Consider the following 27,964-nt stretch of genomic DNA (forward strand, 5'->3'; position numbering starts at 1 on the left):
AAGCAAAGAACGAAGAGGCTTTCTTTGTTGTTTGTGACGTAGCTGTGACGTACCCGGAAGAGCATGAGTTGAGGGGGGAGGTTTTGAAACAACAGCGTTGACTTTGTTATTGTTATGATGACAAAATAACACTTAGCTTAGCTGTGAGCCTGGGTAGACTATGGTATGATATAAACTAGTGTGTTTATCTCTGTTTAAACTCATTTTTAGTATATAGTCTCTATAGTTATAAAAGGTCAGCATCATGAGTTCATTCCTAGGCAGGATGAGAGAGTATCCTAACATCTCCATAGACCGCTTTGACAGAGAAAACCTTCACGCAAGAGCCTACTGTCTGTCTCACTGCCATAAAGGTCTGTTAAATCTGTTATTTATCTGTCTGTCTCACTGTCATAAAGGTCTGTAAGATCTGTTATTTATCCTACTGTCTGTCTCACTGCCATAAAGGTCTGTAAGATCTGTTTATCTGTGTATCTATCTGTCTGTCCCCCCATTTCAATTTGATGCATTGTGTTTTTATTGGAACAAAATATTTGTATTATTTTCAAAACAAACATTAACCAAAACTTTTGTATAATCAATTAGACAAAGTACATTAAACGATAGTCCTATGATACAATGAAGGAGATGATTAGGAATAATAACTGTTGTTAATACTAATGATATATGCATCATGTCATTACAGATCACATGAAAGGACTGAAAGGACCTCTGTTGAGGAGGAAACTGAAATTCAGGTGAAGATTCAGCATCATGTACTCTCTCTCTCTCTCTCTCTCTCTCTCTCTCTCTGTGTGTGTGTGTGTGTGTGTGTGTGTGTGTGTGTGTGTGTGTGTGTGTGTGTGTGTGTGTGTGTGTGTGTGTGTGTGTGTGTGTGTTACAATAGAGTGTTTTCCTGAGCGTGCCGCCACCATTGCTGTGGTGTAAACAGTAGAGTACTGTACTTTTGAGTATTTGTACTTTACTTGAGTAAAGTAGTAGTATTAAGTAGCCTTGACAGGCTCATAGGGCAGGAGCCTATCTCCTGTTTCTGTAGCGTGAGGCAGCTTGATGTACTGTACTGTACCCCTGGACCAGTGTTGATTTTATCGACTAAAACTATGATGAAAAATGTTTGTCGACTGGGCTTTTTTCACTGACGAAAGCGAAATAAAAACTAAGCTGTGATGACTAAAACTAAGACTAAATATATTGACAATTTTGTCAGCAAAATAAAAACTAGACTAAAACGTTAGGGAGGAGTGGAGAAGAGAGTAATTTTATGTTTGGTTGCTCTCAGGTGTTGCGTGCTGAAAATGGCAGATCTACAAGCTCACAACGCGTCGCAGCGTGACGCGTTGTGAACTTGTAGATCTGCTATTTTCAGCACACAACCAAGTGTAAAATCAGTCATTATGATGCCATCAAGGCCCGCCAAAATACATTTTAGTCGACTAAATCAACTGCAGATTTAGTCGCCAAAAAACATATTATTTAGTCGACTAAAATTAGACTAAAACTAAAACTTTTCAGATGACTAAAATATGACTAAAATTAAATGTCATTTTATTCAAAAGACTATGACTAAAACTAAATCAAAATTTGCAGTCAAAAACAATGTTGCCCTGGAATGACGCTAGTATGTCGCAGGGACTCCCAATCCAACCCTTGATGCTGAGTGCCAAGCAGGAGGCATTGGGTCCCATTTTTACACTCTTTGGTATTATGACCCAGCCAGGGAATCAAACCCCGACCTCCCAGTCTCAGGGCGGACACTCTTAACCACAAGACCACTGAGCTCGTACTCTACTTGAGTATTTCACATCTAACTATTAATTTACCGAATGTCTGTCCATCTGACCGTCTGCATGCTGACATCACTGATACTACACAGTGTTGCCACCATGGTAACATCTGCAGGCTGAAACAATGCCCAAATTTGGAGATGTTTTCTCATCTTCTATTGTAGAATATGAGAAAACAGACACTTTCAAATCAATTCAATGCAGCTTTATTGGTGTGAGAAAACAAACATACATTTACATGGTAAGTGTCAAAACATAATAAAAACAGTTGAAAATGGAGACAGTTATCCATTATATAATTTTAGAGAGAGGTCAGTCAGTCAGTCAGTCAGTCAGTCACAAATGCATTTCCACCTTTATCTCTTCAGCAACTGATCCCAATTTTCACATTTTTCATTGGCCATTAGCATTATACAGAGGCTGACGGAGCCTGATTTCCATTTTCACCAAATTCAAGCTATTTATTCGCGTTTTTATACCACTTCTGTTCAACTCAACTTCAGCCTGTTGTCAGGGCAACGGTCCGTTCCTCCAGGCCATAGGATCTGTAACCCCACACCCACCAATCTCACAGTTAAGAATGTTGCAGTGTCTCTCTCTCTCTCTCTCTCTCTCTCTCTCTCTCTCTCTCTCTCTCTCTCTCTCTCTCTCTCTCTCTCTCTCTCTCATGTGGTTTGCCTGCATGCACGGGTCACTCACCGGGTGCATTTGATGTGTGTCTTATCTTCCGACGGGTATGGCAAAATTATGTAGAGCAAGCGCATACATCCTCATACTTCTATTCACCTAATTTAGCTGTTAAATTATTTGTATCCATCAAAAAATATACACTCCTCCATGGGCTGCTCCTTACATTATGATGCCCCCACATATTCTCACGCACGCACCAGTTACAGTTACTTTCTCCATAACCCACACTCTGCACATATATTGGAGCACATATCTTCAAACGGGTAAGGTCTAGTGCCAAATAATTACGATTAGACGATTATGTAGTGATTGTGACAGGCCTAGTGCCTCCTAGTGGCCTCTCTGTCAGCCTCTGGAAAAAAGGTTGTTATCCAGAAATTAATTCTGCGATTTAATAAAACTGTGTCTTCTCTTATCTTACCTTTCTGTGTTTTATTTGCAGTCGAACCGTCAAACTGTACTGTTCCTTTGTGACCAAAGAACTGCTGCTCAGCAACCCCAAGTATTCCTTCTGGGAGGACCACATCGTAAGTTACCGATTGCAAATTCTTGGCCAATACCAATCCACCGGTTTTATGAAGGTCTGACCTGCCAAAACCGTTTTTTTCGATACCGATTTCTTTAGCTAAGAAAGGGTTGCTCCAATACTCTTTTTTTTATATATATTTAGGCCAAGTAGGCCTACAAGGCATACTTCAATTTGAGTACCAATAAGCTAGAAGAACACTAAGGCCAAATCAATCACAATAGTACAATATCCAAAATCACAGACAATATCCAGTCTAATATGACCGTCTGGACTAGGCAGGAGGAAAGCAGGTGACGCAAGCTTTTTTTTCTCCTTCTTTTTGGAGACGACATTGACACAGGATTATGGAATATATCCTTACATTGCAACGGTAATCACTAATCAGCACCATCTGTATTCTGTAGGCTGCCACTAGACTGGCTGCTACTTGCTAATGTTTACTTTAGTCACAGGACCAGAGCATCATGCTGTGCAGTGCCATAGACACAATCGGCATAAAACCGGTCCGGTATTTATGTCAGTGACCTGCCGGTCACCGATTCGGCCGGTTTGATATCATACCTGCCGATTTTTGATATTGGCCGATTCCGATTTACGTCCCTAGTTACATCATAACATTATGGGCGGACCACATTGTAAGTGGACCATAAGTTACACTATAACATTATTGCTGGTGGGAAAATATGTTTTTTACAGTATATCTGTAGTGATAATATGGCCATAGCTAACAACAGTGTTTGTGTCGTGTCTCCCCCCTTTCACCGCCTCCCTGTTCGTCGTCTCCACACAGCAGAGCCAGTGTGTTGCGCTGGCTTGCCTCCGGTTCAGACAATCACATCTCCTCTCCTATGAACCCAAATTTGTTTCCGTAGCCTGTAGCCACTGCCTGGAGTCTATGGGAGCCACTTTGCATACTAATGTCTTCAATGAGTCATGGCCCGCCTAGTATTTGACCGTCAAATCACATTCCTTCGCATGTGTGTGTGTGCGTGCGTTGTGTGTGCGTGCATGTGTGTGTTGTATTGCAGGTCCCTCTAGAGTTGGAGAGCCCCACTCAGATCTCCCTGGTGGACGAGTCTTCAGGAGAGGTAAAAACACTGACCTCAGATCAGCTGTTCTCTGGGTTAGATGATAGAGTTCTATTCATCATAACTTTAAACTGACCTCAGATCAGCTGGGTTAGATGATAGAGTTCTATTCATCATAACTTTAAACACACCTGGGTTAGATGAAAGAGTTCTATTCATCATAACTTTAAACTGACCTCAGATCAGCTGGGTTAGATGATAGAGTTCTATTTATCATAACTTTAAACACAGGCCTCAGATCTCCAAGTCTCACAGCCTTCAATGCTAGTAGTTCTGCAGCCTTGGTAAGGGTTGGTAAAGGCTGTCCTGATAGAAAATCCTGTGGGCTCGGGTCGAGTGTGCATATTTTCTTTAGTTTAGTATTTTCTGTCTTTTTGTAGTAACTAAGTGCATTTACTGAAGTAGTGTACTTAAAGCTATACTGTGTAAGTTGCTCAACTAGTGGTCAGTAGCGTCCGCGTCTTTCGGCCGTTTTTCGCCGCGGACCGGGCCTCACACCCCCGCGTCACCCCCGCGTCTGCCTCCACCTCGCCGAGATCTATCTTTAGAGGGGTCCCTGGTTCCTGTGCGTTCAGGCATTCCGGAGAAACGGAGTGTTTCACCCGAGTATAGATAGAGACACACGGGCGCCTACAAATATGGCCGCCCTATTGTGATAGCTAGCGACCCCACTTCAAGATGCGCTGTGATTGGCCGGCAGTGTATAACCCTCGCTGTGATTGGCCGATAGTGTATGATGACGTAATTTTTGGATCGTAGAAAACATATAAAGAGAAGGCTTCAGAAGCTGAAAATAACGGAGTGGGTGTTCTAAAACTTTAGCGATTTAAGAGTTAGGACAATTTTAAGATTTGTTTTATAAAAAAAGTTACATGGTACAACTTTAAATGGAAGAACCACCCATTTTCAACATTGAACTATGTCTTTAACACCTTCTAAGCCTGGCCGTACTCCCTCGGACTTCCTACTGGGTCCCATCAGCCACGCCGTCTATTCCCGGACTTTTGATATAAATTATAATAAAAAAAAAAAAAAACATCGGAAATTCTTCTCTGTGTCTTTTTGGAGCGATCTGAAAGGGTTAATATGCTCTGACAGTCATTTTCTGGTGCTGGGTGTGATACTCCTAATATCCAGCAGGCCACGCCGTTGACTCACATTCTGGATGGATGGCTGGCCAGGAGGAGCCTCATCCTCTCCCCAGTGTTGAAACTCAGCAAGAAGCTCAAACAAGATGGCTGGTCTTTGTCTCTGTTCGTGGATCGCGGTTTCAATCACGTTCGGGCGCCGCTTCTCTATCGCTCCTTTCCCTGCTTCGCCGCACGTAAACGAATGGAATTGATCTCCCCTCCGCCTCGCCAAAGTAAGATCGCCGACCTCTGCAGGATGAATATGTACGCTGTGTCGAGCACTCCAGTACGTGTTGTTATCATGTGGGCTTTGTTTTTTTAAAACATGTTTGTAAATAAATGGCTTATTTCTTCGGCGCTACCTCTGTTCAGAGGGTTCTGCCGCGGCTTGCAACGTGTTAATATACCTTAGAGTTGTTATGTGGAAATAAGAAAAAAGTCCCCCCCCCCCTTCTGTGTTGCCTAGAACTGGAGGATTGATTGTGGAGTTTGGCTTGCAAAGTACACTTCATCAAAGTGTACTTTACTTGAGTGTTTCCAACTTTAAATACATCTATACTAGGCTACGAGCTCACACTGTGTGTGTGTGTGTGTGTGTGTGTGTGTGTGTGTGTGTGTGTGTGTGTGTGTGTGTGTGTGTGTGACAGAAAGATGACCTCTTGGTGACCCTCCTGACTGCAGGTCATTGTCCTGGTTCAGTCATGTGAGTACAACTATAATAGGCTGTATATACTATTAATATTATATAATGTATAATATAGTAGTAACTATTATAATGTCCCTCAGGAATCTGTGATTCCGCGATCATGGAAATGATGGTGTATTTCTCTGCTTCACTCGAGTTCACTCAAATTTAGCTTGATAGCTTGGTAATTTTTGTTCATTTTACAGGTACAGTCAGAGTCGTCAGACATTAAGGCTAAAAGGATAACACAATACTTTATTAGTCATAAATGTAAACAGAGGTACAGTCAGACATTAAGGCTAAAAGGATAACACAATACTTTATTAGTCATAAATGTAAACAGAGGTACAGTCAGACATTAAGGCTAAAAGGATAACACAATACTTTATTAGTCATAAATGTAAACAGAGGCACAGTCAGACATTAAGGCTAAAAGGATAACACAATACTTTATTAGTCATAAATGTAAACAGAGGTACAGTCAGATATTAAGGCTAAATACCATCTCAGAGCTGTGTTTCAGGTGCAGTCTATTTGTCTTTATATTCAACATTCCAGGACATTATACCCACAGGCTGGTTGTTGTGGTTTCCACAACGTGGGATGCCCAAAAAGGAGGCAATAAGGCTGGCAAAGAACCAGTAAGGGCGCTATAATCGGCAGCCGCCACATGGTGGAGACACTGTTACTTATACCCATAGAGTACTGTATGTGACATGCTACTGTATCATGAAATGCCGTGATTTAGTGAATGTATTCTTGCTGCACCAATAGTATCTGTGTCCCTGTATGTTTCTCCCTTATGAGGACATAAATAAATTGTTAAAATGCGTGTATGCGTGCGTGCCTGTGTGTGTGCGTGTGCGTGCGCGCGTGTGTGTAGGTTTCTCTTTGAAGGCTCTCAGGGTACAGTGTTGTACACAGGAGACTTCAGGTTCGCCAAAGGAGACGCTTCCAGGATAGAACTGTTGCATTCTGGGAGCAGGTGAGATAGTCTCTCTCTCTCTCTCTCTCTCTCTCTCTCTCTCTCTCTCTCTCTCTCTCTCTCTCTTTTTCTCATAACTTGCACCAGCAGGGCGCATAAGTACTGCGTTCGGCTGCGTATGTATGTACCGGTATGTAGTACTGTATGTTGGTGTCTGCCTGTGTTTAAGCCCGTAGCCCAATCAGTGACCAGCATTTCTGGCAACGTCATCAGCATTCCTGGTGATGCCATGGCACGCTCTGATGGCGCACAAGTGTGGAAGGCAGAGTTCTCAAATTCTGCCCCTGAACCCGACCGACATTTAGGGTAGGGTAGGGCCTAAAATGTATGTTAACTAGTAGGGCCGGGTAGGGCCTCGGGCCGACCCAGTTAGGGCCCAGTTAGGGCCGGGCCTTAATTTTCAGGCTTGTTGAGAACTCTAGTGCAAGGCGTAAGTTGGCACATCGACAGAGCGCAGTTCTAGTTTGCCTTTGTTTCATTCCAACAGCCACCACTCGGTTGTATTTAACTTGAGTTTGTTCTACAAGCGCAAATCTTACCATCCTTTTATAATGGACGACTTGCTTATCAGGCAAATGGGCATGAATGACATTAAGGCTAAAAGGATAACGCAATACTTTACTAGTTATTCTGCCCAGATGCCGTGTATCTGTACAGTACTAGATAGATAGTGAACAAAAAATCCACATCTCCAAAAAAAATTAACTTTACTTATATCTGTAAAAAGCCCAAGCCCAAAGTTTCCAAGGCCCTGTTTTAAACACACAAAACAATGTGTTGGCAGGGGGAGAAAGATCTGTGTCTGAAGCAGTTACTCTGTTACTTACTAGCTGAGGAAAGCATCACAGCTGCTACTGTACTTACTACTGTAGTTGCACTGTCACACCTGTTACAATTTAGGTCAGTGGTTCTCAACCTTTTCAGGACGCGACCCCCAAAATAATCACATGACGAACAAAAAGAGTTGCATCTTGTACTGTAAAACAATGTTCTGTTGTGAAAATAGCAGCATGTAGATCGGCTATTTTCACAATTTCTGCCTCTAATATTTGATTTTTTTTTTGCCAATGCTTTGTCATTTTAGAGGTATTAAAAAGTCCTTAAATTGTCACTTTAGAAATGTACATATATCCTCTATACACTTAAACTTTATGTTGGTTTGTTTACTGTTGAGTGAGGAAACAATGTTGCACATTAAGTTAATCATCTGGGGACCCCCCCAAAATAATCTGGGGGTCCCGACCCACAGGTTGAGAACCACTGGTTTAGATGACAATCAGAGCTTTGGACTGGGTTACATTTCTATCCATAATACCAGAAACAGCCACAAGAGGGAGTTATCCTCACAGACAATCAGAAAACATAAGAATACAATGAATGCATGGAAAATAACATATTTTAAACACCTATGTGAAGCCAGTAGCATCACATCAGTCATACATGTAAACAGAGGTACACTCACACGTTATTGACCTGACCTTTGGGCAAGTAGAACATGACTTGTACTTGCCCGACGGGCAAGTGCCTCTTAGAGCTTACTGCAGGGCTACTCGACTTAAGATGGCTCAGGGGCCACTCAGCAAAATACAAAAAGTTCAAGGGTCACAAGTCCTTTTTTGGACGTTTAGACAAAGATTTTGTAACACACTACATGAGTAGTATAAAAAATAAATAAGGGGAAACACAGAAAACAGAAACATTTTCATCCATAAGGCCAAACCAAGGACTTCCGACATAAAAAAGACCGTAAAAGGACTTATTTGGGATGTTCCTTTTAGGCAGGGTGTTTAACTGTCATTAATTGACCGAATTCACGTTAGCAACTACCTGGTGCTAACGTCACGTTTGAAGGGGAAAACCCTACTAAAAGCCCATAGAGTTAACACAGAAATCGCAAATGTAATGCAATTTACGAATAATAAAGTATAAAATACAGCTAGCATGATCAAGAACACAAGATAGTAAAAGGCACAAAGCGTTATAATTTATTTTACCGTTCGAAATAATGATTTGTTGGCTTTAAGTCCAGCAATTTTTGTGTTAGTTTACCCTTCAAAGCTGACGTCAGCACCAGGAAGTTGCAGAGAAATTTGCTGAGTGCGCGTGCGTGGGCGGACCGTGTTTGGTGCCACAGAGATTGTGTGACTCCGAACCGAACCGAAATAAATTTGGCTCTAAAAGTGGAGTATGAATCGGTCCTTAATGATATGTAGGCTGCCTTTCTGGTCAAGGATAGAGAGAGAGAGAGAGAGAGAGAAAGAGAGAGAGAGAGAGAGAGAGAGAGAGAGAGAGAGAGAGAGAGAGAGGCAAAACGGGCGGCTGTGTGAAAACGTGATTGCCATAACGTGAGGTAGATTTCTTATTTACGTGCTCTGAAATTTGTTCCGATATTCGGCCGAAAAAACACAGCAGTGTGCAAAGACCTTAACTCAGGGATGCTGTGGATTAAAAGGTTATTTGAGCTCTAACTTATCTCTGTGTTCTGCTCTCCATTCCAGAGTGAAAGACATCCAGTCTATTTATCTGGACTCCACCTTCTATGACCCTCGCTTCTACCAGATTCCTAGTCGGGTGAGTCTGAAAAGAGAACCTCTGATGATGTGTCAAGCCTGTATCATAGTCGAGTGTAGTCTTTTCGAGTCTTTTTGAGTCATGAAACTACAACGTTACATCATTCCTCGCAGTGGAGAGCTTTCCACCGCGAGTCCCAACACATCTCTCTGTTTTTACTATCAGACAGACAGGCTCTACACCCCGTTCACTGATTGGTCGACCTGAACCGGTCTAGACAGGGTAAAGGACTTCACCGTGGGCCGTGACTATGATGGCCTGCACTTATTTTCTGATTTGCGGTGGATAGGTCTCCACCGTAGACTCTGATACGGGCTTTAGATGCATGGCTGTAGTTTGTACTGAGGCTGAGGCTGGGCAATATTTCTAAAATGTACCTTCATGGAGGTATCAACATTTGAGGTATGCATATCGACGAAGATGCCTTGAAATGAGGTATTGGTGTATGTGTCAAATTAATTAACAGACACTATGCATGCACGTAGCACATGCAAAAAAAGCAGTCCATCTGTGTAACCAGGCGTGGTTATTTCAGTAAAACCATTTATTTATTGAAATGCCTTATTTCCATTGTTGGAAAATGGAAATAAGGCATTTCATGTCTTTATTCTATGTGTACTGTGCAGTGTGCATGCATGGATATGCTATTCATTATCTGGGTGAGGCAGGCAGTGGACCTAAAGCAGAACAACTTTAAACGTTATGGAATATGGAAGGTTTTCCTAATATCACCCAGCCTTAGTGTATACATCTTGAATGGCTGCTATATGCATACAAAGGGATGTACAGCTTTAATAGTTTTAACATTATTATGTTTTCCAGTATTTTATAATTGAAATATTACAAGATAGCAGATGCTATACGAGCTTGTAGATCTGCTATTTTTGAGACAATGACATGACAAGTTTGGATCAAATCATAACCTCAAAAAAGTCGATAACTTCACAATCAAAGTGGGTGACAAGGTCATAACACGAAAAAACGAAATCTCTCACTTAGGATGTATCCTTGAAGCTAATCTTTCCAGCGAAAAGATGACTTCTAAAGTAATAAATAAAATCAACCAACAAACTCGTTTCCTACAGAGGATCGCCCCAATGGTCAATTTCAACACACTGAAGACCATAGCTGGTGCAATAATCCAGCCCCTCTTTGACTACGGAGTTCACGTATGGTATCGTGACGCCCCACAAGCCCTTAAAACTAAACTCCAAACAGCCCAAAATAAACTAATTAGGGTCCTGCTTAACCTTCCCTATCAGACTCACCTCACCGCTACTCACCAGTTAAGAGTGGGGTGGCTCAGAGTAGATGACAGAGTACAGCAACTTGCAATGGGCCTGGTGTACAAGATACACTACACCACTATGATACCCAAGTACCTGTCAAAATACTTTATAAACATTAAGGATGTCCATAATTACAACACCAGAGGCAGCGCTACAGATCACTTCCAACCCAGAGTCAAAACCAACAAAGGGTCAAACTAGTTTTTCTGCTATACCACCAAAATGTGGAAAGCCTTACCGAAGGCCATAAAGGAGTGTGGATCACTAGCATCCTTTAAAATTGCCCTGAAAAACCACTTACAGGCAGCAGCCGTTCGCAACTGGTAAAAAAAAACTAACCTAGCCCAACCCTACCCTCCCCTGCCCCTTCTTTGTATATACTTACTGTTTGTTTAGACTCTTTTTTTGTTCTCTCATTTTTCTTTTCTTTACATATCTACTGCATAGTACTGTGTTCTATTCGTCTGTCATTCAATGTTATATGAGATACTTTAATGGTTTCCTGTGGAAATAAGCTTAGTCTTTTCATGGATCTCCTTTTAGTAGACCTTGTACCAGTGAACTGTAAAAAAAAAACTAAAAGGTTTTTGAAAACGTCATGATAGAATAGTGGAACTCATAACAAAGGACATCAAAATATCAGAATATCATGCATCCTCAGTGAGAATGTACAAACATTCCCGTGTCATTCCATCCATGTTCCATATCTGTGATAACGCAGACATCTTTGCATCTTTAACAGCTCATACACCACATGTTGTTGTGGTTGATGAAGAGTCCAGTCTGTATTAGAGATAGCAGCAAGCAGCACCTTTGACCGTAGCTTAGAGGAAGCCTTTATGATCACGGTCATTAAATACCAACCTCTGCTACATACCTTATCAGAGCTGGGCTAAAGGTGCAGACTATTTGTTTTTATATCTGGCAGCCTAGGACATACTCATACGCTGGTCGTTAGAGGGTTTCAACAACTTGGGATGCCTAAAAAAGAGGCGAAAAGGCTGGCAAAGTATTGTGCTGTCTCCGCTATAATGTGCAGGTGTCACATATGGCGGAGATGCTGTTACTTATACCCATAGAGTACTGAGTGACATGCTGTTGTATGATGAAGACATATGCCATGATTTAGTGATTGTAACTCTACTGCACCTGCTGTATAATATTTGTGTCCTTGTATGAATCTGCTTTGTGTGGACATAAATAAATAAATGGTTAAAATGTGTGTCCACACAGGAGGCGTGTCTGAGCGGCATCAGGGATCTGATTGGCTCGTGGATCAGTCAGAGTGCGTACCATGTGGTCTGGCTCAACTGCAAGGCAGCCTACGGATATGAATACCTTTTTACCAACCTGGGAGACTCATTCTGTACACAGGTTGCACATACGCACCCACGCATGCACACACACACACACACACACACACACACACACACACACACACACACACACACACACACACACACACACACACACACACACACACACACAGGCCTGGAATTTGTTCATTTTAGGGGCAAGGCCACTTGGCCTTTCTTGAGGGTACAAAGGCCAAATGCCAGGGCAGGAAGGCCATCAAATAAAACAAGATTTTAGTCCATTGAAAGATTTAAGGGTTAGGGATGATAAGCTAATCTGCAGTGAAATAGATACATGATGGTATTTACAATCTGATCCATGCTCAGCCCTGCTCCAATCAAAGTCACTGGATTGGTTTAAAGATGGGGACTCAGGGGAGTTAAGATTTCAGAATCTCAGCAAAAGCTAAAGTGTCTGCATGACAAGAACGAGACACTGGTGTCTACTGTCTACTGTCTCCTGTCTATAATCGAAATATCCTGGGGGCGGAACATTTGCCAAAAAATAGCAGATCTACAAGCTCACAACATGTCACGTTGTGATGCGTTGTGAGCTTGGCACAGAGAGAAAAAGTGAAACAGTGGAAAAAAAGTCAAGTACATTATTTCCAGGTCTGTTTCACCAATTATAGAAGGTTTAAATGGTACCAGATATGCAGCTCTGCAAATAAAAGGTGAATTGATCCCAGTGCATGACAGAGGATAGTTTCGTCCCATCCCTAACACACACACACATGCACTTTATGTCTCTAAAACCAAAAAACAAATAGTAGTGCTGCTTTAACCCTCTAAGGCCCACTGTTGTAATATTACAACGTTTGTATTTTATCCAAAAAAAGGTTTAAATAATTTTATTTTAGCTCCCCCTACCACCTAAACATCACCATTAGATTCTATTGTTTAGTATTACAATGCCATTGGCCACAATATTTGCATATAAATACCCCCCACAGGGGCTGACATTCACACCCGCCACACCCGCTGACATTCCAGAGTTTTGACGAACAACATCTCACTTTTTCATGGAAGCTATAGCTATTCCTCACAAAAACATAAGTAAAATGCCTGTACTATTTTTTTGGGTGATCATTAGAATGTCTAGAACATGTACATATGTTATTATTGTGAAAAATATCCCCCATAATAAATTAGAGCATGATTTATGATTTATGGCTATAAAACCTTACAAAAACATTTTTTTTAAACATTACATTTTCCTCTTATTAGGACTCCTACAACACCATCTGATTTTTTTCAATTTTTTATTTCAAGTATTTCTATATTTGGGCCTTAGAGCGTTTTAATTGTGCTCTAAAAGTATTATACTGTAGCACCTTAATCACATTATGATAATGAATGTATTTATACAGCACATTTCCAGACACAAAGTGTTTTACAGAGCAGGGTGAAATAACAACATGATATGCATTTAAGAACAATCTACAACAAAACATCAGTAAATAAAAATAACACAGTAGGCACAATAATAGACACGTGCAGATGTAATCAATAAAACTGTCAGGAAGAATTGAAAAGGTTTGACATATTTTAAAAGGGATTTAAAAGATGACATAAGTTTGCACGTCTTAGGTCTACAGGTAGGGCGTTCAATAGCTTAGGGGCCCCGACTGCAAAAGCCCGGCCTCCCTTTGAGACTAGCTGTGCTGTGGGAGACTCCAGGAGACCCTTATCTGATGATCTGAGGCTGAGCACAGGCTTGTAGGGTTCTAACATGTCAGAGATATAAGCCTGTCCTTTTACACATTTAAAAGTCATGAGTACAATTTTAACCCATTCAGGCCGTGAACACATTTTAGTGTAGTACAGTACATGTACAGTATGTAGGCAGCTTATTCGTTTTTGTAGCTTTTGAATAATATTTGACTTCATTCAGAAAACTTGCCTAAATGGGTTAAAATCAATCAATTCTGGCGCTTATGCAGAAATCCTACGTCCTCCTTGTCTGAATGAGGAAGTTAACCATCTAACAGCTGTGTGTGTGTGTGTGTGTGTGTGTGTGTGTGTGTGTGTGTGTGTGTGTGTGTGTGTGTGTGTGTGTGTGTGTGTGTGTGTGTGTGTGTGTGTGTGTGTGTGTGTGTGTGTGTGTGTGTGTGTGTGTGTGTGTGTCAGATCCATGTCAAGAGTCTCTCCATGTTCAAGAAGATGCCAGAGATCCTGAGTCACGTGACTGACGATCGACACACACAGATACACGCCTGTAGACACCCTACGGTACACACACACACACACGCACGCACACACGCACACACACACACACACACACACACACACTCATAATGTGCCATAGTGTCATTGCAACCGAAGGTCACAGTTTAGTGTCCGTCTGTCTCGACGTGTACACTTTTTACGCTGCTCTGACATCATGCTCTGGCTTCACTGTGATGTCATACTAACAGAATCCCTTTTATGCCCACATATGGAGTTCCCTGATTTCATCAATATTAAGCCCATATCTAATAGGACTTCATATGGGAATGCCCATATATGGAGGTCACATTGGCCACATAACACACTAACCGAATCCATATACAGTATGGCCAAGACAGCCCGTATCTGTGTGGCTGGTTCTACAGACAGGGATCTCCATGTCAGAGATTCCGTTAGCCGGTATTTACCGGCCATTGACCGGTTGGGAAAATGGCTATTATGCTATTTTATCATTTAATCTTATTATTCACATCATTATTTGTCTAAAGTAGTAAAGCTACATCCATTAAAACCTATCATAATTTTAAATTTGTATCATGTTCTGTGAGTCTGACGACAGCGGAGCTCACCGCCGCTGCTGCTGCTTCATGCTGCGCTGTGCGCATTAGATCAGTCTATATTCGTCGTACGATGGTTACGCGCATTGAACATATCAGAGCTTCAAGCTCACAACACGTCTCAACGCGCCGCGCTGTGAGCTTGTATGTCTGCTATTTTAGATACACACACGGCCATACGGAGAAGCACACATCAAGTTTCACAGCTGACAGTTCCAGCAGCTTGTAACAATCAGCGCTATACAGCGTGGGCTTAGTGTTATGATCAGAACAGAACTGGGGTTCTTCCAAGGTAATCTGGACCAAGCTGGACCCAGTAGACGATAATAAAAAAGGGACCCGAACTCTTTGGAATCACATGGATATTATATAAGCACACACATGATTTTCTGATCGCATGGATGTGATGCCATTGTGGTGGTCAAAGCAACAGAGGCAAGTCAACCCTCCTTGCGCCATCATAACATTAACAAAACAAAACAAAGGTTATATGTTTGCATATTAAGGTTTAATGAGACGTGAAGCCAAAATCATATACTACTAACTTATTAATTTGTAGGCCACTGTGTGGCAGGGCGCGCAAACGGTTCGCTTGAGTTGCGCCCACTTTAACCTATTCACTTCTTTTTTGGCAAGCAATACCTCTAGGCCTACATAAGTAGATAGTTAGGCTATTATTTCGTTAACTCAGGAACAGATTGCAATTGCATCTGTGATAAAGAGAAAAGAAGCCCAGCGCTAACATACAATGGTGTAATTATCAGTTGGGTGCACCGTGCACATTGCACATACAGTATCTCATCTGCAAACACGTGTGACGTTCATTATAATATGGCCGATAAATTAATTGATTGGCCGGTAAAATATAATCCTGCCGGCCAAGGTGGTCGGCCCCAAAAATGCCTAGCAGAAACTCTGCTCCATGTATGGGCATAAAAGGGTATGATGTCAGATGTCATAGACATAGGACTTTCACATAACAAATAACAGAGTAAGCATGTTTGGGCTCTCACAGCATATCTCCATATATACAGTACATGGATCTCCATATATGGGTACCAGCAGGGGACTCCATATATGGGTAACTGGTCCGATATACATCACTGGCCAGATGGCCAAGACATGGCGCCCTGAGGCGTCTTACTGGTAGTAAATATTCTGATTAAAACCTGGAACTGACACTCAGTAAGCGAGACTTGAGTTCAGTAATATCTTTTTGTATTTGTCGCATTCCTAAGGCTATAGTAAATGTACCCCCATTGATTCCGGATCGGAATCAATATGGGTACATTTATTAACAAATTATTGTCTTAGGAATGTGACAAAAATCGAAAAATATATTATTGAACTCAAGTCACCATGGCGTGAGACACGAGTAATCAATAGAAAAAAGTCACTCCTTTAAACTACAAATGTCGTTAGCTTGTAGATCTGCTATTTTTCGGCTTAAATAGCAATGCAAACGTGTGTGTGTGTGTGTGTGTGTGTGTGTGTGTGTGTGTGTGTGTGTGTGTGTGTGTGTGTGTGTGTGTGTGTGTGTGTGTGTGTGTGTGTGTGTGTGTGTGTGTGTGTGCGCAGGATGAGGAGTATCTCCGTGGCAACAGGCTGCCCTGTGGCCAAGCGGCTCCAGATGGAACTCCGTATCGGATCATCAGCATCAAACCTTCAACCATGTGGTTCAGAGACCAGAGCTCCATGAGCAACGTGGTGGTCAAGTAGGTAGAAACACTACAACTCCCACAATGCAACGTGGTGGTCAAGTAGGTAGAAACACTACAACTCCCACAATGCAACGTGGTGGTCAAGTAGGTAGAAACACTACAACTCCCACAATGCAACGTGGTGGTCAAGTAGGTAGAAACACTACAACTCCCACAATGCAACGTGGTGGTCAAGTATGGAACAACACATCACATTTAATAGTTGGTAAAGTAATAATATGGCTTGGGAATACATAGGTACATGTATACATTATACTTATACATTAGGAAGAAGAACATTTGGTTGGTAGGTGATAACAACCTTTTTAGATCATTTTATTCCATTTTAAAGGATCAAGGCTTTCTGTAATATCTCACAAATGTATTATTAATAATTCTTACAGAAATATGGCTTAGGAATACTCACAGAGGTACATATATACATTAGGAAAAATAACATTTTGTTGGTATGTGAACCTTTTTAGATCTTTGTATTTAATTTTAAAGGATACCATTGAAGCCAATAGGCTTTCTGTAATATTTCACAAATGTATTAATAACAAAACATGCATGTTTTAACAAACTGTAGTAGATACACAAACTTGGGAACAACTAGTTTATGGACATTACAGAGGCTTCAATCTGCAGACCTCTCACAACTAGTTTATGGACATTACAGAGGATACAATCTGCAGACCTCACAACTAGTTTATGGACATTACAGAGGCTTCAATCTGCAGACCTCTCACAACTAGTTTATGGACATTACAGAGGATACAATCTGCAGGCCTCACAACTAGTTTATGGACTTTACAGAGGCTTCAATCTGCAGGCCTCACAACTAGTTTATGGACATTACAGAGACTTCAATCTGCAGACCTCACAACTAGTTTATGGACATTACAGAGGATACAATCTGCAGGCCTCACAACTAGTTTATGGACTTTACAGAGGCTTCAATCTGCAGGCCTCACAACTAGTTTATGGACATTACAGAGGCTTCAATCTGCAGGCCTCTCAACTTGTTTATTTTTCAGTTATTGTTACAGATAACTGTGTTGTCATTAATATACTTGTGTGTGTGTGTGTGTGTGTGTGTGTGTGTGTGTGTGTGTGTGTGTGTGTGTGTGTGTGTGTGTGTGTGTGTGTGTGTGTGTGTGTGCGTGTGCGTACAGAACAGGGTCCAGCTCCTACAGAGCCTGCTTCAGTTTCCACTCCTCTTACATGGAGGTTTGTCTCTTTATGGATTCTTAACACTTTCACTGCCACAGTTTTAATTAAACTAATGTAGATTTACTGCCAAGTCTTTTTCATAAGAGCAGACCAAGTACAGAGTAAAAGGTCAAGTTTATTAAGTATTGACGGTTCAAGTGGTTAAATATCTGAAAACACAAATTGACATGAATCCAAAATACACTGATGATTGTGCTGTCAAACAATGAAACTATATGGAATCTATGAACAGGTTGTGGGGGTCCCTGCTTCATCTCTCTCTCAACTAAGGGGTCCCTGCTTCATCTCTCTCTCAACTAAGGGGTCCCTGCTTCATCTCTCTCTCAACTAAGGGGTCCCTGCTTCATCTCTCTCTCAACTAAGGGGTCCTTGGCCTGAAAACGTTGAAGACCCGTCTTCTGTGGGAAGGAAGTGAATGCACAGTATGACGAGAGGATATCCATCACTTTATCAATTGATCCATTCATTAATTTGTGATTTTACTTTTTACTTTCAGATCAAAGACTTCCTGTCCTACCTGCAGCCAATCAACATCTACCCCAGTGTCATCCCTATTGGCCGAACACTTGCTGATGTCACAGAGATGTGAGTTCCTATTGGTCGAACACTTGCTGATGTCACAAGATGTGACTCATGGTCTGAGCTTACTAACTGTCTGTGATGTTAAGTAACTAAGTACATTTACTCAAGTACTGTGCGTAAGTACAATTTCTAGGTATTTATACTTTACTTGAGTATTTCAAGTTTCCAATACTATTACTTCTACTCCACTACATCTCATATCCAAATATTGTACATACTTTAAAGTTATACCATGTAACTTTTTTTATAAAACAAATCTTACAATTGTCCTAACTGTTAAATCGCTAAAGTTTTAGAACACCCACTCCGTTATTTTCAGCTTCTAAAGCCTTCTCTTTATATGTTTTCTGTGATCCTCGCCGGGGTCCGGTTTTCGCGGAAAAATTACGTCATCATACACTACCGGCCAATCACAGCGAGGGTTATACACTGCCGGCCAATCACAGTGCATCTGGCTGACTTCTCAGGAAGTAGCTTGCCTCAACAAAACAACAGCATATACTCGGGTGAAGGAGTCCGTTTCTCCGGAATGCCTGAACGCACAGGAACCAGGGACCCCTCTAAAGATAGATCTCGGCGAGGTGGAGGCAGACGCGGGGGTGTGAGGCCCGGTCCGCGGGCCTCACAAAAAAGAAATGGCCGAAAGACGCGGACGCGACCGCGGTTTGCTATAGAGCTACTGACCACTAGTTGAGTTCTTACACAGTATAGCTTTAACCATTCAATCCTACGTTATATATATTTAAGTCATTTGAAAATAGCCGATCTACAAGCCCACAATGCGTCGCCATGTATTGTGAGCTTGTAGATCTTTTATATTTGAAAACTTCAAATGAGACATTCTGCATAATGAGTTCTTGGAATAAATAAAGTTCTCTCTCTCTCTCTCTCTCTCTCACTCACTCACTCACTCACTCTCTTTCTCTCTCTCTCTCTCTCTCTCTCTCTCTCTCTCTATGTCTCTCTCTCTCTCTCTCTCTCTCTCTCTGTGTCTGTCTCTCTCTCTCTCTCTCTCTCTCTCTTGTGTCTCTATGTCTCTCTCTCTCTCTCTCTCTCTCTCTCTCTCTCTCTCTCTCTCTCTCTCTGTGTCTCTATGTCTCTCTATCTCAGGTTACAGCCCATGTGCAGACAGCAGAGTGAGAGAGCAGCGTTCGTCTACAAGCCTCTAGGAGTTCTCAAACGACCCAGGATGGAACAGCCTGCGCACGGTGAGAGACACACACACACACACACACACACACACACACACACACACACACACACACACACACACACACACACACACGTGTGTACAACATCCAACCATAACAAAGTAATCTACGTTTCGGGTCTGAGACGTTAAAGGTGATACACCATGCATTTAAAAAGTATTTATGTCATATTGTTTATGTCCCAAAAACGTTTTTCAAAAGGTTTGAGGCTAAATTACCACTCCTGAATAGAGAGCCTCTCTCATTTTTGAATGGCTCTCAGAGCATTTCAGCTGCAGTACCACCTTTGGCCTGAACTGCGCCACCCCCCCCCCCCCCCCCCCCAAAATCCTTTTGAATTTTTTTTTTTTTTTGAAAAAAAATATATATTTAAAAAAAAAAAACTTTTATTTTTTTTCCCTTTTTTTTATGATGACGTCACAATCGGCAGATGACGTCACAATCGGCAGCAAATCTGAACAGCCTGTTTTGAGAACCCGTGGGATACTTTTAACCTTCGCCTTCTCAAAACCAGAGAAAGACACAACGGTCTGAAATGGGACTTTGTGAGGATAGAAGGTGCTAGTGGGACCCCAAAAAAAGGTTTTAAAATAGGAAAAGTGAAATTTCACGGTGTATCACCTTTAAATGTCATCAAAAGGTGATTTATCACAGTGGTTCTGTGGCTCAAATGCTGAATAAATAATGGACCTTGATGTGAATTTTTTTTTTTTGACTCATGGCAAACTTACACTGCAAATCTTTTTTAATCTTAAATCATATTACGCTGCGTAAACATGCACATCTTTCCATCTGAGATACAGTAGGCTATGTTACATCAGAACTGACTGGAAATAACTTTATACTTGATGTTTAACCACTTGAACCCCAGCATGCCTAGTCTGGGGGGAAGGGTCACCAACAAATAGCAGATCTACAAGCTCACAACGCGTCACGTTGTGACGCATTGTGAGCTTATAGATCTGCTATTTTTTGGTGAAGAGAGTGGGCCATAGATGGAAAAAAGAACTCATCAAGTACAAATCAGGTGTGTTTTACTAAGCACAGTGAAGTGATATTGATGATGAATTCTAAATATTATCAGATTGTTCTGAGTCACCTCTGGACTGACATCACAGCACAGCCACAGCACTCACTTTGGTAAACCCTGCCCTAGACAAGTACTTTGACAGCTATGTGCGCAGGTATCCTACATTTAACCCTGTAAGATATAATGCTTTTTAAAACATTATACTTTTCCTACGTGTGTGTGTGTGCTTGTGTGTGTGTGTGTGTGTGTGTGTGTGTGTGTGTGTGTGTGTGTGTGTGTGTGTGTGTGTGTGTGTGTGTGTGTGTGTGTGTGTGTGTGTGTGTTGATCAGACTCAGACAGTGATGAAGATGAAGATCTGTTTGAAGAAGCAGACCTGGCACCAATCAGGAAGAAGATGGCTCTAAACCAGGAAGTGAAACATGATGGTATTTATTTAACATACTTACTTTTTTATGGTTTATTTTATATGGCCTGTCACAATCTTTGGATAATCTCCTAATCCCATTTATTTGTCAAATAATTGTCCTATAATCATTACCATGTTGAAAATGATTTTGAAACATTTTGAAACATTTTCAAATATAGTGGATATAGTAGATCTACAAGCTTGAAACACGTTGAGCTTGTAGATCTCCTATTTCGACTATTCATGTTTTCTCTTTATTATTTTTTTGTATAAAGGTTAATATGTATTTTATTTTGTAATTTATAACTTGAGATAAATATGCTGTATATATGGGCTGCCATTATTTTGGTAATTCTTTGGCTGCATGTTGCATGTTGTGTAAATTGACAATCGCAAAATGGACGTCAGTTTGTTTACATTCGGTCGCTAAACTAAAATCCTAACCGCAGCCAACCGTCAGCCAACCGTCATGGCCCAGTGTCACCGTGAAAAAGAGCGGCTCTCTGCGTTTTGGAAGTAGATTCCGAGTTTCTTTGCATCAGCAATGAACCAGAGCCTATGGAGAATAGACACTCCATGATGCTGGTGGCCGAGTTGCATGATGGGATATGTAGTGTTTTTAGTGGCAACAGTTAACTCGTCTGTGGACGAGATAACGCTGCCCTGGCACAGCAAAGTAAAATGCTGGCATTTGGGGGTTAGCTGGCTTTTAATTGTTAAGTAAAGTTTAGTAATTTCATGTCCTAGGTCTTGTTTTTGAACGTTTTCTGTATTATTCACCAGAGTTCATTATTTCATGATCCTATAGTGAAACAGCACGCTCCTGTGGGAGCAGCAGCCCCCCCTACAGCCGTGGAGGACTCGCTGCAGGTGGTCGTTACCGCGGACTCGCGCTCCTCCGTAGGAAACTACGTGGACTGTACCGAGTCTAACGATGATGATGATGATGAAGAGGAGGAGGAGGACGGGGAGGAGCCATTCCTAATTAAAGGTAGAGTATGGGATTTAGAGGAGATGAAAGCCTCTGTAATCAGCGATCAGGAGATCGGACATCGGGGCCGATAACAGAATCAGGAGAAAAAGATGGGGAAACACCTTGTCTTTATAGATTAAAAAAATATATAAGCTGATGAGCTTTATTTATATTTAGTTTTGATACAATGCTGCACAAGTGTAAACAATAAGCTACATCCATGTTGGATAGAATGGATACGGTAATTTAAATGAAATAAAATATTTCATTATTGTTTCTTTTCTCTTTCCTTAATGCATTGCCGAAAGATCGGGATCGGCAGATACTTAAAATCAAATGATCGGGATTGGGAGCAAAATAAAACGCCCATCACCAATATTTTATGAGAAAAAAGGCTGCTGCAGAAATCAAGCTCGTTTATAATGTGGGACTGCAGGCTGTGTTGGTCTCCAGTTGTTAATGATGTATGAGGCTTTGGGTCGGTCTGGGATGACGTTCTGTAGGGCTGGGTTCACTTATTTATGCTTGATTAAAGCTCTGGTTCATTCCTCACTCGCCCTACCTTTTCTCTCTTAAACATGCAGGCCAACAGGGGGCGCAAGAGAAGGAAGAGGGAGAACAAACCACTCAAACCAACGGAGGAGAAGAAGAGCAAAAGCAGGAGAAAGGAGAGAAGGACAGGAAGGAAGGAGGAGGAGTCTCCTCCTCTAGCCCCGCCCCTCCTCCCAGGTGGGAGGAGTTCTTCACTGCCGAGACGCTGACTGACAGCCAGAACAGCCTATCACAGTCCTGCTGCTCGGCGGCCAGCCCCTCCCCTTCCAAGACCAGCGGCTCTCGAACCCCCGACCCTGAGGAGCTGTTAGACATGAAAGGTACGTTTAGAACCCCCGACCCTGAGGAGATGTTAGACATTAAAGGTACGTTTAGAACCCCTGACCCTGAGGAGATGTTAGACATTAAAGGTACGTTTAGAACCCCCGACCCTGAGGAGATGTTAGACATTAAAGGTACGTTTAGAACCCCCGACCCTGAGGAGATGTTAGACATTAAAGGTACGTTTAGAACCCCCGACCCTGAGGAGATGTTAGACATTAAAGGTACCTTTAGAACCCCTGACCCTGAGGAGATGTTAGACATTAAAGGTACGTTTAGAACCCCCGACCCTGATGAGATGTTAGACATTAAAGGTACGTTTAGAACCCCCGACCCTGAGGAGATGTTAGACATTAAAGGTACGTTTAGAACCCCTGACCCTGAGGAGATGTTAGACATTAAAGATACGTTTAGAACCCCTGACCTGGAGGAGATGTTAGACATGAAAGGTACATTTAGAACCCCTGACCCTGAGGAGATGTTAGACATTAAAGGTACGTTTAGAACCCCCGACCCTGAGGAGATGTTAGACATTAAAGGTACGTTTAGAACCCCTGACCCTGAGGAGATGTTAGACATTAAAGATACGTTTAGAACCCCTGACCTGGAGGAGATGTTAGACATGAAAGGTACATTTAGAACCCCTGACCCTGAGGAGATGTTAGACATTAAAGGTACGTTTAGAACCCGGTAAGGTACATTTAGAACCCCTGACCAGGAGGAGATGTTAGACATTAAAGGTACGTTTAGAACCCCCGACCCTGAGGAGATGTTAGACATTAAAGGTACGTTTAGAACCCCTGACCCTGAGGAGATGTTAGACATTAAAGGTACGTTTAGAACCCCTGACCCTTAGGAGATGTTAGACATTAAAGGTACGTTTAGAACCCCTGACCCTGAGGAGATGTTAGACATTAAAGGTACGTTTAGAACCCCTGACCCTGAGGAGATGTTAGACATTAAAGGTACGTTTAGAACCCCTGACCCTGAGGAGATGTTAGACATTAAAGGTACGTTTAGAACCCCTGACCTGGAGGAGATGTTAGACATTAAAGGTACGTTTAGAACCACTGACCCTGAGGAGATGTTAGACATTAAAGGTACGTTTAGAACCCCTGACCCTTAGGAGATGTTAGACATTAAAGGTACGTTTAGAACCCCTGACCCTGAGGAGATGTTAGACATTAAAGGTACGTTTAGAACCCCTGACCCTGAGGAGATGTTAGACATTAAAGGTACGTTTAGAACCCCTGACCCTGAGGAGATGTTAGACATTAAAGGTACGTTTAGAACCCCTGACCTTGAGGAGATGTTAAACATTAAAGGTACATTTAGAACCCCTGACCCTGAGGAGATGTTAGACATTAAAGGTACATTTAGAACCCTGACCAGGAGATGTTAGACATTAAAGGTACGTTTAGAACCCCTGACCCTTAGGAGATGTTAGACATTAAAGGTACAGGCACTCAACCTTATCTTCATATATGGACGTTCCCAGATATGGGTTCTTTTATGCCAAAGCTAAACTAATCGTCTTGTCAGCAAAACACTTACCTTTGAGATTTTATAGAATAATATCCATCCATTATTTTCACCCGCGGTGTTGTTTAAAAGACGCCTGCAAGTCTTTTATTGTCGCAAAAAAACTAATCAGACATCCGTGAATCTCCAGTGCAAAGATGTTTTCACCCCAGATCAGCGCAAAGCAGAGAAAAGTGTCAAATCACTTAGAGTTATCTTTTAACCCCGCAGGAGAACAGGGGACGGACGTTTTGACTGACAGCCAAAACAGCCAATGGAAAAGCCCCTCCCCCTCCGGGATGACGGGCTCTCAGACCCCGGAGCTGTTCAGTGAGGAAGAGGATGATGATGTTGTTAAGGTTGTTAAGGTCGTTAAGGTGAGATTACATTCCATTTGTACACTCTCAGAGTTACAGAGCTGTAAGGGTCCATTTGGTTCCATTTGTACACTCTCAGAGTTACAGAGCTGTAAGGGTCCATTTGGTTCCATTTGTACACTCTCAGTTACAGAGCTGTAAGGGTCCATTTGGTTCCTAACAATCAAAACTGTTCGTTTTGAAATTAACAAAATTGCTTAAGTTTAGTTTACTAGCCCTTACACGTTCAAAGATATGAGCTCCGAAATGATGAGCAGTGTGTGGGTTATGGGGTGTGCACTGTGCACACAACAGTATATGAGGGATGGAAAGTAACTTTAACTGGTGCTTGGATGATAATATGTAGGAGCATCAATGTAAGAAATACCCGTTTCACAGAGCTGGTTAAACATGTTGCCTCATGCTAGATGCAGAATAGATATGCCTCATGCTAGATGCAGAATAGATAGTAGATACACCTAAAAAATGCTAATATACAGCATATGATTTGTGAAAGTGACAAACGGGCTTCACAGTTATGTCAGGTGTGTTCATATGCTAATGTGAGGTGATGCGATTTCAGATCAATTGATCCAGCCACTGAGGAGAAACGCTGTGACAGACAGACAGACAGACAGACATTCGGAAAATTATATGTTTGATATTTTGTATCAGTTTTAGCCGATCTACAAGCTCACAACTTCTAAGCCCTATTGTCAAGACACTTAAAAAAGTAGTGAAAAATAGCCGATCTACAAGCTTACAACGGGTCTCATCGTGACGCTGAAAATATTGGGAGATCAGATATCATCTGATGTATGAAATGTTCACAAATATGAAATTAAAGACATTTTTGTCTGTAATTTTTGTTATTTAAACATTCAATACATTTCAGTTCGTTATTATTTGTAAAGCATTGTTTACTAAAAGAGGTGGTGCCATAGTTTTGTACCTTTTCTGTTTTGTATGTGTCAATGGAGTTAACATTACTCTAACAGACCCCCAGGTGTGGTTATAATATGTTTTGTATGTGTCTATGGAGTTAATATTACTCTATACTAGACCCCCAGGTGTGGTTATAATATGTTTTGTATGTGTCTATGGAGTTAACATTACTCTAACAGACCCCCAGGTGTGGTTATAATATGTTTTGTATGTGTCTATGGAGTTAACATTACTCTAACAGACCACCAGGTGTGGTTATAATATGTTTTGTATGTGTCTATGGAGTTAACATTACTCTAACAGACCCCCAGGTGTGGTTATAATATGTTTTGTATGTGTCTATGGAGTTAACATTACTCTTATAGACCCCCAGGTGTGGTTATAATATGTTTTGTATGTGTCTATGGAGTTAACATTACTCTAACAGACCACCAGGTGTGGTTATAATATGTTTTGTATGTGTATATGGAGTTAACATTACTCTAACAGACCATCAGGTGTGGTTATAATATGTTTTGTATGTGTCTATGGAGTTAACATTACTCTAATAGACCACCAGGTGTGGTTATAATATGTTTTGTATGTGTCTATGGAGTTAACATTACTCTAATAGACCCCCAGGTGTGGTTATAATATGTTTTGTATGTGTCTATGGAGTTAACATTACTCTACTAGACCACCGGGTGGGGTTATAATGTACAAATTTGCCTTCCCTGTGTATTTTTGGTTTCTTCCTGAAAACTGAAAGCCACTGAGTCAAAAGGACCGGTCGAAAAACACTGATTTAATGACATCATAGAATCAACCCCTCCCCTAATTACCATTCACCCAACACTGTAGGTGTGGCTAACTTCAGCTGGGTCACCACCCACCATGACATCCATGCATACTTAATGAACTGATGGGTGTGGCCACATAAAAACCTAATTTTAACTCTTTCTGTACACTTTTTAGGAAAATAATCCTCCTCCTATTATAATCATAATACCTGATAATCATGTTTTAGCGGAGAAAAAATCATAACACTGCATCTTTAAAAAAAAAAATAGGGCTGGGATGCGAGAAGCATTTTTTTTCAAGTAAAACACATTTTGTTGTATGAGTGAATCAACGAGTGAGTTTTTTAAATCTAAATTTCGCATCCACTGGGCCAAGCAAAGCGCTCTGATCGGCTACTTCTCCCTTTGCGTTTGTTGTCTCTTCTTGGTTGGTGCATCGCTATGATCGGTATGCCCGAAACTGAAGGTTCTGTGGTGCAAAAACTAAGTGCGATTAAAATGCGTTAATCTTTTTAATCGCGTACATTTTCTGTAATTAATTAATCGCAATTAATCAGTTAAAGTCCCAGCCCTAGTTTTTTTATCTCTCTCTCTACTTTCGTCCAATCAGGCGTCATCGGATCAGGACACGCCCGCGACCTCCACGCTGGTCGACCAATCGGAGCAGCGGAGGGGGCGGGAGCAAGGACGGCCCACCTCTTTTGACGGGCCGCGTCGGAGGGAGGAGGAGGAGATGATTGGCAGCCAGAGCGTCCAATCGAAGGAGGAGGAGGAGCTGCAGGGGTCTCAGGAGTCGTCGGACTTTGACATCCCGTGCTCGCCCGGGTCCCAAGCCCCGCCCATACAGGAACTGGCCCAGTTCTACAGGAAGCTGGCGTCTGGAGAGGAAGTGGTCACCAGGAGAGGAAGTCAGGGTTCCACTTGAGGTGTGGAAACCCCCTTGAGGGGGTCCAACGTTAAATGGGTTCATTTAGCATCACAATCAGGAATCATGTAATACTTTATTAAGTCCTTGACATGAAAAGGTTTGAGAACCACTGAGTTAGAAGACCGTTAGAAGACTTGTACACATTTTCAAGATTTTTCAAAAATAGCAAATCTGAGCTTGTAGATCCGCTATTTTTATAATAGTTAAAGCATGAAAGTAATGCGTTAGTTCCAGGTTAACCCATTATTTTATACTTTGGCTATTCAAAAGTACCAGATCTACAAGCTCATAGCGCAGCACTCGGTGAGCTTGTACATCTGCTATTTTTGAAAAATATCCTGAACATTTGTGCAAATCTTTAAAATCTTTTCAAATCAATATTTTGCAGCTCAAATGTTTGCTTCTAGTCAAAATCTTTTCAGATGGGGGTCCACGGCCAAATACATATCATTCCGGAGGTCCTTAATATGAAAAGGTTTCAGAAACATAATTATTATTATGTTTTTCAATAACCTTTAGATTTGGAAGACAAGT

The 27,964-nt window shown here is 41.6% G+C and overlaps 2 protein-coding genes across 2 annotated transcripts in view; both read left to right on the forward strand.

Moving 5' to 3' along the window:
• LOC308309076 (uncharacterized protein) overlaps window positions 1–27,964 on the forward strand; it is a 244,490-nt gene that overhangs the window by 182,770 nt on the left and 33,756 nt on the right. The gene's annotated exons all lie outside the window — the stretch shown is intronic.
• Window positions 245–27,545, forward strand: dclre1c (DNA cross-link repair 1C, PSO2 homolog; the record flags this gene model as incomplete). Its single annotated transcript, XM_080754470.1, has 18 exons — window positions 245–353; window positions 686–737; window positions 2,917–3,001; window positions 4,032–4,091; window positions 5,869–5,924; window positions 6,790–6,891; window positions 9,390–9,462; window positions 11,985–12,125; window positions 14,237–14,338; window positions 16,471–16,607; window positions 17,768–17,822; window positions 18,322–18,410; window positions 19,518–19,615; window positions 20,979–21,074; window positions 21,864–22,046; window positions 22,613–22,900; window positions 24,654–24,799; window positions 27,113–27,545. 18 exons carry the CDS (start codon window positions 245–247, stop codon window positions 27,425–27,427), a joined length of 2,187 nt encoding a protein of 728 aa, XP_080610596.1. The 3' UTR covers window positions 27,428–27,545.

The sequence above is a fragment of the Nannobrachium achirus genome (genome assembly GCF_963921795.1).
Source record: "Nannobrachium achirus genome assembly, chromosome: 23".
In the NCBI taxonomy this organism is placed as follows: Eukaryota; Metazoa; Chordata; class Actinopteri; order Myctophiformes; family Myctophidae; genus Nannobrachium; species Nannobrachium achirus.